This window comes from Helobdella robusta (assembly GCF_000326865.2).
Source record: "Helobdella robusta unplaced genomic scaffold HELROscaffold_98, whole genome shotgun sequence".
In the NCBI taxonomy this organism is placed as follows: domain Eukaryota; kingdom Metazoa; phylum Annelida; class Clitellata; order Rhynchobdellida; family Glossiphoniidae; genus Helobdella; species Helobdella robusta.
Genome location: NW_008705554.1, coordinates 341,194 through 357,783, shown reverse-complemented (window position 1 = coordinate 357,783; position 16,590 = coordinate 341,194). Strand labels below are relative to the sequence as shown.

Genomic DNA, 16,590 nt, shown 5'->3' with positions numbered 1-16,590 from the left:
TACATACATACGCACACAAACACACACACATACATACATACATACATACACACACAAACACACACACACACATACATACATACATACACACACAAACACACACACACACATACATACATACATACACACACAAACACACAAACACACACACATACATACATACATACATACATACACACACAAACACACACACATACTTACATACATGCATACATACACACACAAACACACACACATACTTACATACATGCATACATACACAAACACACACACATACTTACATACATGCATACATACATACACACATACTTACATACATGCATACATACATACACACACACACAAACACACACACATACTTACATACATACATGTATTCTTTGTTTTGTTTGCTTGATGTTTTATTCTCTTTTCTTTACTTTTTTCTTCGTAATTGTACAGATAGGTAGGATTAATTCGTAAGTTGAGCTAATTGAAGATAGGTAGGTGAGTTAATTTAATGAACATAGGTAAGTTAGGGACTCTATTCTTTCTTTCTTACGTTCTAGTTTATTTGTATTGTATTGTATTGTTTTTTGTTCAACACAACATCAACAACAGCAATCAAACACAACAATCAACATAATATTATTTTCGTTATATTTAGGTTAAGTTGTATATTATTTCTAGACCTTCGTTACTTATTATTTCTAGACTGTCGTTTTATTATTAACCCCCTCATGAACGGCTGCCTTGACGTGGCGAGGGGGCTTCTCCCTAAATGCCGTTCAAGTTTGTGCTTCTCCTCCTTCACTTGTTTGTTTTCTTAAAAATGCGATTCTCTATCATTTTGTTGGTTGCATTTTTTAGCGCAAATACTCTCAAACATGGGTTATATTAGGATTTGCATGTATGTTATGTGTATAACATACACAAACATACAAACAACGGTACAGCACAACACACACAAACATACAAATGCATACATACAAACGAGCATTTATTTTTCTTGTTCTATTTTTCTTCTTGCTAACTTTTTATTATTTTAGGTAGGAGTAAAATGGGTGAGCCTTGGCTTATGTTAAATAAAAGTTTTGAACAAAATTTATTGCTCGTAGGTTGGTATCTTAACTTTGAATTTTATGTTACGAGTTCGTTTTTGTTTTGTTGCACGCACACTCGATACGCATACGGTGAACAAAAACGAACATGGTGCTATCATACGAACATAGTATACAAACATGCATGCTGGTCGTCTTCTCTATTTTTTGTACCAGTCGACATTGTTATTTATTCCATATTTATTTGTTAAATAGTTTTTTTCAGAACGCTGTAATTGTGAAAATTTTTGTTTAGAAATTTCTCTAATTTATTCAAGCGTAAACACGCACACAAAATTCAAACACATACATTCACAAGTTAAAAACACACATACATACTTACGCACATTCAAACAAACACACATATACATGCATCATGCTATAGTGGTTATATTTTTTTAATTTGTCTATTCTGCTCAATTCTTTCTACTTTTTGTATTATAAAATCACAAATATAAAGTGTAAAATGAGCTGTGCTAACAACTCACTGTTCCATTGTTCCATCATTAATTTATTTAAACACCACACACCATCATTAATGATCATCATAATTTTAAGTCTGAAAAATTGGGTTTGCTTCTTTGCCTTTTTTGGTAAAATAGTTTCAGAGGTGTTTTTTTCTCGTGTTTTAATAGTTGAAGAAAAATTTTTAAATAAAAAAAGAGGGCTCAGGATAGAACCCTGAGCAAAAAATGATGATAAAAAGGATTTAGAAATTGATAGATCATCTATTTGCACAATTTAGCCCATTCAATGAACGGTGACGTGAAACTTTTGCGAACAACCTTCCTTCACTGATAATTTTTTTAATTTAATTGCCATTCATTTATCAACAAAATACAAATTTCTAATTATAATATGCCTGTAATCAACAGAAAAAATAAGAACAATTACAAATGAAACAATAACAATTAATAAAAGTATTATATTATAAATGTGTAATATAACGTCATTATTCACATCATCGTAGTGTTACAATAATTAATATTAACATTGTAACGAAATATGTTGTATTAAAAGCAATAATTATTGGTAAATGCAGTTTGTAATCAGTGCTAGATCACTGCGATCTACTTCCATCAAAAAATTAAATGGCGTAATAACAATTATAAAACCAACACAATCACACACACACACACACACACACACACACACACACACACCACACATACACATGTGTCTACACAATTTATATAAGCACATAATTATTTTATAGATTCATTTTATGATGAACGACAAAACCGAATAAGATACAATCATTGCCAGTTCAATTTAATTCACGAAAAGAGTTCATATGAAAGTAACAGTAGTGGTAGTAGTAGTAGTAATTAACTATTAGATATTCACAATTGATGCAATCTGTTACATGAATATATAGGTTTTATTGTATTTACACTGGGGCGACGAAATGAAAATATAAATTAAACAACATAAATATTTAATTAATGATTGAATGGATGAATGAATCGAGGAAAACACAAATGAATGAATGATAGAATGGATACCACAAAAACACTCATTTCTCCTCAATAAGTCTTCCTTTTTATTAAATGTATATTCTCATTTCCTCCTACGTAATCTCTCTCTCCACTTTGATTAATGGTGATGATAACACATCGTAACACTAACAACAACATTAACAATATATATATATATATATATATATATATATATATATATATATATATATATATATATATATATATATATATTCTCGCAAAGCATATAAATATATATATATATATTAGAAATACCCAATCTTCGAATAAACAGACTTGAAAAATAAAAATAAGTTAAGATGATCAATCGATCGATCGATTAATTAGAGATGAATAAAACTTACTTTAAGTTAATGAACAGCAACTGAAATAATTGATAGATGAAGACGTAGTTGAATTAAACTAAAATATGCAAATTAATCATAGGACTCCGTTACAACTGTAATAACGTTTAAATGGCTATAAAATAATTCAACGCCATTCAATTGATACAAAGCTTCAACGTTAATATCCTATCATCATTAGTAATTAGTATGTCGGCCAGAATAGCAACAGCAATGATAATATACATACATACATGCATACATGCATACATACATACATACATACATACATACATACATACATACATACATACATACATACATACATACATACATACATACATACATACGTACATACATACATACATATATTAGTAGGTGAATATGCTCTCAAGCAACAAAGTGGGAGAGTAGACACCAATGTGTACACATCTGTAGAAGAAGGAGAAACTTCACTTATAAGAACAGACACATGCACTGGTCTCTTTGTCAATTTAAAAAATCTAACTAAAACAAAATCTATCATTAATTTTTAAATATGGGTCACTTTGAAGCCGCATTCATTCATTCCTTTATTTATTTATTCGTCCATTCTTGGATGCATCCACAGACACACAAGTTCATTTACCACCTAATTCAAGCATGAGATTGGATTAGCTAGACAACAGCATGCCGCCATTAAAAATATGGATTGGAAGTAGTTGATCATTCGAACAGCTCAGCTAAGAGATCAACCAAATTTCTTTTACATTGTTATTACACTTAAATGCAAAGAAGGGAAGCATTAGCAAGATAGTAACTCATCTAAATGTATTGTAGAATTGAGGCTGAAAGGGTTTTTGTTGTTGGTGCTGCTGCTGCTCATGAATGTGTGTGATTGCTGTCAATGAAGATGTTGATGTTAAGTGAGATGCTGTTGTGTTGAAAGCTTTGTTGGGCGAGAGTTGAGAAAAAACAGAAAGAGGATGCGATGTTAAATGAGATAAGAATGGAGAATGTTGTTGTATGGTTGATGACGATTTTGTTGTTGATGAAGATGGTGTGAACAAGCCTATTATGTTGTCGATGTTATGTGGATGATATTGTTGTTGCAAAGTTGTATTGGTTACTGCAGCAGATGTACTTGAGTGGTTCAGATTCTTTCTGTTACTGCTATGTGCAATCTGTTGCTGCTGATGCTGTTGGTAACTATGATGGTGAGGAGGATAAGAAATTTTGGCTTTCTTAGACTTCTGTGGTGAATTTGATAATTGTTGAGGGAATGTTGGACTGAAGGAAGACGAGGAAGTGAGAGGCTGCAGTAATTTTGAATGTTGTTTCATCAACCAATCCTCTGCACAGTGTAAGTGACGAAGATGCTCATCTTTTGGGAAGTGTTCAAGTTTCCCTATTACATGGTTGGTTATACTTTTTGCTGTTTTGTTATCAATATTGGTTTGGTCGTTGTTGTGTATGTTGTTTTGTGAGTGGTTAGTGATCGGCAGAGAATTGAGCATTGATGCATTCATGGGCACGTCTCGAAGCCCTCTACTGACTGAAGAGTTATTAAATGTACGCACCGCTGTTGATGCAATTGATGTGCTACCTGCTATCTGATGCTGTGCAAATGATGCTACTGGTGCTGGAACAAAACCATTTACAAAATGCTGCTGCTGTTGCTGCTGATATTTTTGTTGCTGGAGATGTTGCTGTTGTTGATGATGTTCATCGACTGATGTTGTGAGTGCCGGCAAATTTTTAGCAAAGCCATTCATAAAAAGTTGTTGTGTAGTGTTTGTGGGAGGTGTCCTGTTCGTTTTTGTAGTGGCAACAACGGGAGAATGAATGCTTGAAGCTGTGGACTGCTGTGCATGATGGATGGAAATACTTCTGTATGCTCCTTCATCCAGCTTTTTTGAATGCTGAATTTTCAACTGAGGTTGTTGCTGATGAGAATCCTGCAGTTGCTGATGTTGAGGTTGCTTTATAAAAGTTTTCTTATAAGCTTGATCTGAAATGTCATTGTTATGCGATGACAATTTATTTACCAATGGCGTTGATGGTGATGTTATAGATGAGGGAAATCCAGACAGCGAGGAAGTTGTTGAAGAAAATGGACAAGATGGTGCTTGCTGTGGTGACTGTGGATAAAGTGTCGGTGGAGGAGGAGTTGTGACGGCGGTGAAAGCAGAGATTGGTCTGCAAGAGTAAGTCACTGAAACACTTCTATGAGCTTCATCATGATGTGACAACATCTGATCAGTATGACGATCATTTGATGATGTATTCTTTCTTAAGTTTGGTGGTTCTGTTTTCATAAGCGATGATATTGAAATGATTGCTGCTGTTGCTGTTGTTGTTAATGCTCTCCTCATATTTGACGCTGTTGTTAATGATGTGGTTGTTGTTGATGATGACGTAGTTGTAGTAATTCTTTCTATATCATTACAGAACTTTTGCAGTTTGCTCGAGTGACTAGATTGCTTTTTGCTTTTAGCATTATGATGCAATAAAGACGGCGACGAAGAAGATCTGAAATTGATATGATGAAGACTTAAACTATCTATCACCTCCTTATCATCATCATTGTTATCATCCTCCTCACTTTCATTACCATCATCATGCTCAATTGTTGATAATGCTAAGACCCCACACAACGACGAGAAGGAAGATGGCGGTGTAAGGAAGTGAGGATTAGGAGTGAGGGCAGACAAGAGCAAGGAAGACGATGCCCTGCCATTCAATGCATTCCTGTTAAACCTCAACTTTGATAAATAACTGCTTGTAAAACGAGCCTGTGAAATCTCGTCTCTGCTATTTTTATTATTAACTGTGACCTTTGAAATTCCACTTGAATTCAAAGAAAGCAACAGGCCACCAAAGGCATCTCGAACATTTTCCATTTTTCTGCTTGTTGAAAAAAAGCCACATGTGAATGTGGATGAAGATGGCGATGAAGAGGAATCCACCACCAACACTGAAGTTGCTGGTTTATATGTCCAAGCTCCGAATGTATTCATCTGGAAAAATTATAAAAAATAACAACTGATGAAATTTCAACATTTCTAAAACTAAAAATTTGCTCCCTAATTTTTAAAGGTACTTTATGAAATGCAATTTAAAATAAAATTTTTCCTCTTCAATTCAAATCAATGTCTACAAATTAATATTGGTAATATGATGGAAATAACTGATAAATATAAGAGCAGAGATAGCAATTGAATGATTGAAAAGCAGTGATGAAAATGACGATGTGGTCGTAATGTATGGCAAGAGAAAGATTGAAACATATCACAACAGACTAACAGCAGCCGGTTTGGGATAATTCGTTGCAGGCACCACATCACAGAGGACATCGTGTTCATTGATATTTCTATTACTGTTTTTACAGATTAATTTCTTATTGCTAACAGACTGATAAGGTGTATGACGAGTAGTACCGGACATGGCATTGCAAGACTTTGTGTCATGTAGTTGCAGTCTGTTCTGCTCTTGGAACATAACGCATTTGCACCTCCTTCATGTATCAAAGTATAAATAAAGTTAATTAATTAATTAATCAATCAATTAATTAATCAAACAAACAATTAATTAATTAATTTAGCTTGTGTTATAAAAGTCTACAAAAATGACTCAATGGTTAAGCTTAGCCCCTACTCATGAAGTACATTGACTCGGTTAGAATGCAAAGAGAATTAAAGTCATTTATTATATGCATATAATTGATATTTAAAGAAAGAGTGATAGTGCAACAGTGATCGGATCCTAAAATTTGATAAATAATAAAGAGTAAACTATAACATTTGAATATTATTTTACCGCTTAGCTCAAAATAATGTTTAAATTTAATTTTGTTTATAAAATCAATTGAGAGTAGCAAACCTCTTGATAAAAACTAAATTGGATAATGACTTGAAAAGGGTTGGGAAGCACTGAGCTAATGGAAAGATGATGAATTTAAAAAACATGCAAACAAACTTTGGAATGTGTCTATCTGTGGGATTCGTTGCAGACTTGTAGAATCTGCCTGGCCTCACGATGAAGTTACTTTTATAAATATTCAGGGAGCTTCGTAATTCCTCCCTCGTGCACTTAATTGCTTGCTGCTGCTGCAGCTGTCGTAGTTGATGATGATGATGCTCTTCCACCTCTTCTTCCATTCTGACATCATCGACATCATAACCATCTTCATGTTGAACTGAATCAGCAGCCCTAGAAAAGCACTTAATATCAACACATCCAGGAACATACTCCTCATCTGCAACATCATCAACATGATTGTCATTATTGTAATCCACATCATCATCATCGTCATCATCATCCTCATTCTTGCCATTTTCACTCTTCATGTCAGGCACATTATTTTTCAATCTGGTTGTAAATTTTATTGCAGCAGTAGTAGCAGTTGTTGTTGAAGGAGGTGGTATAGCTGATGTTTTCGCATCAGTAACTACAGCCACCACCCCTGATGATGATGGTCCTAGGCATGACAAAGCATCTTCAGAATTTTTAGTATTGAAATTTTGTTTTAGTAAAGGAGAAGATGACGATGATCTTGAAGACATGGGTGAAGAAGAGGCTGAGGGTGATGGTGATGAGGATGACATCTTCAATGATGAAAGTGAAGATGACGATGATACTGGCACCGTCATGTCTCTGGTGGCCTGCCTTGCTACTTTTGTGACAATTAATGATGAAGATGATGCAGTTGGTGATGCCACTGACGATCTTGCATCAGATCTTTGAGCAGTTGTGCTAACATCATCCACATCAGATGATGATGATGATGAAGAGGAAGATGATGACAAAACACTTCTTATCGATGTTGTTGTAGTTATACTGGCCACTGTTGATGGTTTTTGGGCTCGGTGTTTGCCTTTTGTGAGTGGCCAATGGTGGTCAGCAGCAGGTTCATTTCTTTGTTTTTGCTTATGTTCATGTTGTTGTTGCATAGGTTCAGGTTGTTGTTGCTTATGTTCATGTTGTTGTTGGTTATGTTTGCCATTTTTCAGCACATTTTTGGGGGTAGAGGTCTGTTCAAGTAAGAGAAGGTCCAGAGCCTTCGATCGACCACCAACAAGTCTTTTCATAGTCACATGGTGCACCTTGTGAGATAAATATTCAAATATTCAATAACATTGTGTGTGTGTGTGTGTCTGTTTTTTTGTTTCACTAAAAAACAGCATGCAGAAAAAGAAAATTGTTACCTGACAAGAGAGGTGTTGCATACATGGTAGTTTATTTGGACCAACAACACCACAATGAATATCAGGATTATAAGTTATTAACGTCGGCGATGCTGTCGTAACCATCAATTTATTATTAGTTGTTCCAAAGAAAGAATAATTTTTGTTGAAGTGTGGTTGTTGTTGTTGTTGCAGGATGGTCACTTGCCTAGAAAGTGGAGAGTCTAAAAGGTCAATTGGCTCCGAAGAAGAAGAAGGAGATGGATAGTTGTGCAATTTAAGTTGATGATGTTGATGTTGAACTGGTTTGATCTTCATCTTGTTCTTTCTACTTGAAAGGGATTGAGAATTAGATTGCTGGTGTTGGTTGAAAGTTGTTGAAGAATCATTTGCTGTTGTGGTGCTGCTGGTAGGTGCTGATGTTTTGCTGCAGGGTTTAAACTTCTTGCCTCTATTCTCCAAACTGGAGTCATCATTTCTGCATCTTTTCTTTGATACCGTAGACGAAGTGGAAGACGCAGGTGATGGTGGTACCTTATCTAATTTGTTATCTTTAGTTGCAGTGTTGCTGATACAATAAATTGTTGCAAGAGATGTTGTAGGGATTGTTTTGTTGCCTATAGATGATGGAGCTGTTAAAAATTTCGTCGATCGAGTGGATGAAGTGAGAATTTCATTGTTTAAAGTATTCCCGTCGCTGTTGCACTTTTTGACGTTGGCTGAAGATCGTACAATGCTAAGTAGATCTGAGTCAGATATGGACGAGTCACTACTTGAATCAATAAGATACTTCTTATATTTATTATTGTGATTTGTTGTAGTTGTTGTTGCTGCCTTTGATGTGCTACTGATTGAACGTTGTGAGAATGATTGAGAACAATTAGAAGAATTGAAAACATCACCATCATCGTCATCTTCACTATCGCCACTTTCGGACATAAAAATTCTAGAAGTATTTTGTTTAGCATTGGCTGCATTAGAGGAATAAATTTCTGATTGCTTGTCATCATTGGTAGGAAGTGAGGGTGTGGGTGGTGATGGTGAGCTGTCAACTTCCTTCACGAATGATTCCTTATAGCCCTTCTTGATCATAGACTTCTTTGCATTCAACAGCAAGTCTCTTTTTGACATGTTAGAAAATTTGCTTGAAACAGTTGCTGATGTTGATGTCACTACTGCCGATGTTGACGTCTTTGATGTTTTTGAGGCTGCTGTTGTTGATTTGGACTTGTGGTTAATTCTGGCATTAACACCACTAAGTGAAGTATTAGATATTGGTGATCCAACCTTCTTGTTACTATTACTGTTACTATTATCATCATCGTTATTATTATTACTATTATTATTATTATGCATATTTTTAAACTTTTTGTTAGCAATTGGTGATGACTGCCTAGAAGAACATGTTGATGAGGATGAAGAGGAGGAATAAATTAAGAAAGCATTACTTTTGAATTTATCACTGGCTGAATGGTGATGTTGATGATGAGGACGATGACCAACGATGTCAACATTATCAATTGCTTCGCCAATAATTTTATTCTCTTTAAAGTTCATTTCATTAACTGCTGGTTTTAAACAAGTTTGCTCCTTTCTAGGGCATTTGTTGAAATTAGCGTTGACGTTGTTTTTAATACTACCGTCGCCATTCATGTCATTCTTCATTGTAGGAAAGACTGTTGTCAATTCTTCATTATTAGTTGATGTTTCAGTTGCTGCTTTGCCATCCAACGATCTCTTTGAATGTTTCTTCATCGGCCTTTTATAATGACCCATACTGGACATAACAGAGCTGAATGAATTTATTGACGATGGTGTCGCTGTTGTTAGTGCTGTAATTGATGATATTGTAACTGATGTTGCTGTAACTTTTGATAGTTTGTGATGTTTATTTGTTTTTGACAAGTTTGTTGCTGCTGTTGTTGGTGTTGCTGCTGTTGTTGGTGTTGCTGCTGTTGTTGGTGTTGTTATCTTTGATGAGAGCTGAAGAATGGTGGATGTAGGGAGGGAATCATCAAATGAACTAGTGACGGAGCAAATGTTCTTCATTTTTGTATTTTTCCTATTCATTTTCGTGTTGCTGATATTCGGGATGTTAGAAGATGGTGATGATATGACTACAAGAGGAGTTGAAGTTATCAAGGATGTTGTCGCTGATGTTGTTGTTGTAGCACCAACCATTCTGCTGTCCAATGAACAACTTTTATGGAATGAAAGCAAAGATGATGATGATGGTGTCGATGAGAAGGAGAATGACAAGGAAGAAGATAATAAAGATAGGGCTACTGCTGAGTCTGCTGACTTGATTGGATGAATTTTGGTATTTTTGTTCTTATGAACTTCACTTTTCTCTTTTACTGTTAAAATCAACAACAAAAAATTATTGAAAACAAAACTTAGTTGTTAATATAAAAATTTTTTAATAATAAATGACATTAAATTGCTCAACCAAAATGTAAGATCTTAAAATAATTAATGCCTCAAACATAACACCCTACCAAGCCAACAATCCATGTAACTAAATAAGTTTAATTTAATAAGAAGAGAACAAAAAAGGAAGATAAACCTAAGCTTTTATTCTTGGAAGGTTGGAGGCTAGGCTTGCTTGTGTTCAATGCACTAGAATGACTGGTCAAAGAGAGTGTTGATAGCATTGTTGTTGGTGCTGCTGCCGTTGTCGATGATGTTGGTGTAAGATTATTGAGTTTATTACTCGCAAACAATTTTGTATCATCATCTTCCTCTTCTTCGTCAGTCCAAATGCTTTTCTTTAATTTTTTATTTGAAGTAGTTGTAATCAATTTATATTTAGAAATTGCGCCATCATTTTCATCTCTGGCACCTTCACCTCCTCTTCCATCACCCCCATCTCTCAAGCAGTTCTTGGCTTTGGTTTTAACACTTCCTCTTAATTTGCAATTATTAACCACATTTGTAGCACTATTATTATTCATTGAAGCGTCACTATCATTGCTGTTACCAATGCTACAACTATCGTTACTATTATTATTATTACTGTCAGTTTTATTATTACATAATTTGTTACTATTATCAGCATGGTCTTTAGATTTACTGGCTGTCAAATCATCAAAATCATAAACAGAACTGGAGTTCAATGTTGTTCGTTTTATAGAGACTGTCTGTGAAGTTATCCTGGCCCCCGTAGTCGAGCCCAGATTGGTTGGTAAATCAGTGAAATGTGAAATTAGGGAATTAGTGGAATTCAATTTATTTTTACTAAATGTTGACTTTTCAGTGCCTGGATACATGTTAGAGATGGACTTGCGGGCTATCATGAATGGAAAGGGTTTCTTAATTGTGGCTGTTGTTGACGTTAATGAAGATGTTGTTGATATTGTTGTTGCTGTTGAGATTTTTAATGTTGCAGTTGTTGATGTCAAAGTTTTTGCAAGCTGAGGGGGTGATCTATGTGTTGATGTGGTCATTTTTGTTGTAGTAGAGGCAGCAGATGTTGTGCCAGATGGCGTAAAACCTTTTGTTTCACTTGTTAAAGTAATATTTGGCAGCTTATTTTCATTATTATTCTTATTGCTACTGTAACTATTGTATGTTGGGTCTTTATGATTGTCATACTCATAAGCATATTTATTCATATTTAAGCCAGTGTTGTTGCTACTTCTGCCACAAGTTTTTATCATGTTATCCCACATTTGGTCGGCTGTCAGCCTCTCCTCTTCTTCACTTTTAACATCAGGAAGATTACAATTAGAATTCTTATTATTACTTTTATTATCAATTTCGTTAGTTTTGTTAAATTTATTGTTTCTGACATCAGCAGCTTGACCAGGGACACGTCTGTCTTTAGTCCTGTGGCTACCGGTGGTGCAAAGGTTGGTGCCATTGTTTTTGTTACGTGCAGCATTTTGGGGCGAACCAGGCAAATGGAGATGCAAGGGGGATAGAGCCTCCTCTTCCTCCTCCATTTGTTGTTGTTCTCCCTCTCTTTCAATATCACCATCAGCAGTGACGAAAGAGAGTTCCTCCTTCCTCACATCACCAATTAGATGATGTCTATTGTTCATTGACATTCCAAAACAAGAAGAATCAAAATATTCCTTCCTTGATGACATCGTCTGGTGCAAGACCTGTGACAATCTTTCTGCATGACGACGTTCTGAATAAATATAATTCATTAAAAGCAGTGTTGCTAAAATTCATTATAAAAAAATGAGTGTCGAGAAACAGATATAAATTCTCAGCTTACATTAACAAAACTGTAACACTACAGCGCAAACATGACAGGAATGCCTAACATAATACAACATATATATAACAAATATACAACATATCAAACTATCTCCAAAATAAGATTATCATAGAAAGAATAGCAAAAATAAATAATATATTGAAATGGAGAGAAACATTGTAAAGAAATAAGAATAACAGTGTAACCATAATGTCCATGCAGAGCTTGAACTTTATATATTTGCTTGCAGACTTGGCATAAGACTAGACACACATCATCTTGGCGAGGAGATATCCCGTATATACCAATATCTAATTAGTTTTTTTTTACTAAATTTGATTTCTTTATTACAAAAAATGATTAATTTTCAGTTTATTAAAAGATCTTACTAATACAGATAACATTTCAAATTCCACTAATATAAGTTATGATGAGTGATATCTTTGTTAAAAGCCAAAAAAGGCAATTTAAAAAAAAATCTTTTACCAAGGCAACTGTAATATATAAAAAAAAGTAAGCTTACCGGTTTTATAAATTTTAATGGAATCATTGTTTGTCTTTTTTTCTTCTTTAAATAAAAAATAAAATTAAATTGAACTTATATAAAATATTTTGCCATATACACACAAGTAAGATATATATGACAAAGCAAAACATAAGCAATCAAGGCTCTAAGTAAGGGTCTAGGCACTTGCAGATAAATTATATCATCATATAATAGGGATGTAGTCAAGAAAGTTATGTTAGACAGAAAACATATAAAATAAAATATAATAATAATAAACAACAATCATTAAAAAATAAAAAAACCAATATTACAAAATATGACAAATCAATCAAATTCATTAAATGTTTGACTTGTTCAACATTCATTTGTAGAACGTATGCTTTAATCACGGGAACAATATGTGTGTGATTGAGCGATGGAGCTCAAACTAAAAGATCACCAATTAAATTAGGGTTTCTCTAGAACTAGAAAACCAGCTAGCTAGGGACTTATTACTTCAATTCAAAACAAGTAAACAAACTTTAAAAAATGGTTTCAAATTTGTCATCAAAATACCTCTGCCAGTTGGTAGAGAATATTTTTCAATCCATGTATTCCATGTTAAAATGTTGTTCGGACGATTCGAAGAAATTTTATCACATCTCGTACCACTAAGAGAACCACTACATTCTGCCATTTTTCTGTTTCTAAAGATCAGCGAGTACGCATGTTTACTATGAAAATGCGGTAAGTAAGACAAAAGTATTTATCTCTAAAGTTATCTCATTAAGACATGAGGACGATGGGAAAATAAAAGTTATATTAAACTCACATACTTGAAACTTATAACTATTCTTTATGAATCAAAAACCCTTTTAAAAAGAATATTAGATAATCTGTTGTTTCATTTTTTATCAATTTGTAAAATAAAATTTGTGGAATAATTTTTAATGAATTGTTGATAGCCATGAGAAAAATAATATATAAACAACCTTTCTAAATTAAGTTAAATTTATTCAGCAATAGAAATCGTTAATGAAAAAATTTAGTTAATCCATTGTGGTTAAAGGTCAGTAAAACTCAGTTTTTACGCAGGAAAATACTATTTATTTTACACTAAAAAAATCATCGACCAAAAATTGACGTGTTGGGCAAAAAAAAGTCTCCAGTCTAATTCTAGCTACAAATGTGGTTAATTTCTTCAAACTTTACAATCTAAATGTGTATTTTCAAACTTTTATCAGTGGAACATCATAGATTGCTTTCTGCACCAACATCATCATCATCGTCGTCGTCAGCATCATCATCATCATCATCATCTTGGGAGAAGAGATCGCAACAGACGAAGTTGAAACCAAATTATCACTATCCAGTTTACGATGTGACTGAATGAGTGAGTGAGTGAGTTAGTAAAAAAAGAAGCAAGAAAATTATCTTTCGAGTTTTAAGTTCTACGTGATGGTTTTGCTTAATTGTTAGCCTGTGTTCTTGTGTTTCTGCTGTTTTTGACGATTCAGTGGCGTTTTATAAATTTTTTAAAGTTTTTTTGTTTATTTTTGTTGCTTGCATTCAATTTTAGTGAACGTGGTTGTTGCATGTTGCATTGTGTTCATCATTGAAGAGCAATAAAGACTGTTGATCTTGTTATCACAATTCCTCACCTGCAACGGACGCAGATTTGCAAATGTGCTGCTCACATCCATTGCATTCATTAAAGTAAATGTTTCTAGCATGTTCTACCCAGTGCCACCGAGAGTGAAACTTCATTGACATAACAACGCTGATAATGACGACGACGACGATGATGACGGTAGAGAGAAGAAATGGAATGACAGAAGAACCTGACTGCGAAGCTGCAACAAAAAGCCGTAAATAAGGTTGGACAAAACTAAAAAGAGTAATAAAACAAAATAATGGCAGCCATTTGCGCGTCAATACGCTTGCAGACCATTTGCGCACCAATGAATAAACTGGAAACCGCCATGTTTGCCTTCAAACTGTCGTTCGCCATCTTGAATCTCACGCAAATGAAATGAAAAAAGAACGAATAAAAGCATGAGCAGAATTGAACGAGCTTTTGAATTATCAAGCAATGCTCTTCCTACCGACAATTGTTATTTGTTTGTGTTGTTGATGTTGTTATCGGCACTGACGCAGTCATGAGCTCAAGCAAACAGACAGGTACACACACACACACACACACACACACACACACACACACACACACACACACACACACATACATACACACACCCATACATACTTACATGCATACATACATACACACACACACATATAAGCAAAGATGCACACTCAAACACACAGACAAGCTAACGTCGTATAGCCATCTCGACTACAGCATCTCTTCTTGCATTGAACCCATTTCAGAGTGATAGTGTGTGGGCAGGCAGGTTTGTGCGTATGGGCGATGTGCGTATGTCAAATAACTCGATCATTTGTTATCCAATTTAATTAAAGTTAATAACGTTTTTAGAGGTAATTAAGATGAATAACACATCAAAGTTCGAAATTCCTCTCTTACGTACTTTTGGAAATGAACAACATTAACGCAACGTCGTCAAATGCCCAAGACTGTCAGCAGAAATGAACAACTAAAATGTCACAAAAATGAAAAACTCCTAACTCCAACATTTTTCCATTTAAAATTTTGTTATGCGAAGGACAATGTTATTTTTCAACAGTGTCCTAAATTTCAACTCGATACGCCATTTTAAAATATGAATTGTTGAATAACAACTGGTGGGGACCTGTGGTGAAGTTAGAATGTAACTTGTTATGCTTAGCACTACAACGAAAATATCTCGAACAAATCTTGATGAGTTTTCATGGAATCTATAGAGATGAAAGATATGATTAATATTTATAAATTGCAAATCAGTAGATCAAGGATTGAATGAATGAATGAATGAATGAATGAACAAATGAATGAATGAATAAATGAATGAATGAATGAACAAGATGAAAATGGAAAAATAAACGTTGGTGGGAATGATTTATTAAGATGCATATGCCAGCAGTAGCCGCGCAAGTTCGTAACGTTCAAGCAGAAACACAACCAGACAAACAAACAAACATACAAGCAAACATGCAGACATACATAAAACATAACAAAAACCTTTTTCATCGTCCCCATCATCACTACCATCACCACACAGAACGACAGAAGCAGAAGTTCAGTTATAACAAGCAAGGAGAGAAAGAGAGAGAGAGAGAGAGAGAGAGAGAGAGAGAGAGAGAAAGGGTTATTATGACCAGCCGAAGATAATTTCCGCTTTTGGTGATAAATTTGTTTAGCGCTCAACGCCGACAAGAAGAAGAAAATTAAGAATTATAACACATTACTCCACAAATTTCTCTGCAATAGGCTTTGTATGTACGTCTGTCTATGTATGTATCTGTGTGTGTATTTCTTTGTTTATATATATATATATATATATATATATATGTGTGTGTGTGTGTGTGTGTGTGTGTGTGTGTGTGTGTGTGTGTGTGTGTGTGTGTGTGTGTGAAAACGAGTGAGCCGGTTGTTTGATTTTTGAACGAAGAAGTCTCGACCGGCAAGGTACATACTTGCATAACATGCATACATACAAACATACACATCCGTGCAAACAAACAAACATACAGATATAAAAACAAACATACAGACATACATACAAACATGCAGACATACATACTAACAAACATATATACAAACATATAGACATACATACATACATACATACAAACAAACAAAAAAACTTACAAACATAAAAGCAAACAAAAAAACATACAGACATACAAGTATACAAACAAACACACATACATAC

At 34.3% G+C, this 16,590-nt stretch overlaps 2 protein-coding genes across 2 annotated transcripts; both read right to left on the bottom strand.

Moving 5' to 3' along the window:
* Positions 1 to 3,466: 3,466 nt before the first annotated feature.
* On the bottom strand, positions 3,467 to 9,842 carry HELRODRAFT_194782 (hypothetical protein; the record flags this gene model as incomplete). The annotated part of the gene is made up of 4 exons (XM_009033800.1): positions 3,467 to 5,900; positions 6,187 to 6,397; positions 6,859 to 7,985; positions 8,088 to 9,842. The coding sequence occupies 4 exons, from the start codon at positions 9,840 to 9,842 to the stop codon at positions 3,702 to 3,704; spliced, it is 5,292 nt and encodes a 1,763-aa protein (XP_009032048.1). The 3' UTR covers positions 3,467 to 3,701.
* A 752-nt stretch (positions 9,843 to 10,594) lies between these two features.
* On the bottom strand, positions 10,595 to 13,457 carry HELRODRAFT_183089 (hypothetical protein; the record flags this gene model as incomplete). Its single annotated transcript, XM_009033799.1, has 2 exons — positions 10,595 to 12,201; positions 13,337 to 13,457. 2 exons carry the CDS (start codon positions 13,455 to 13,457, stop codon positions 10,595 to 10,597), a joined length of 1,728 nt encoding a protein of 575 aa, XP_009032047.1.
* Between the last annotated feature and the right edge of the window lie 3,133 nt (positions 13,458 to 16,590).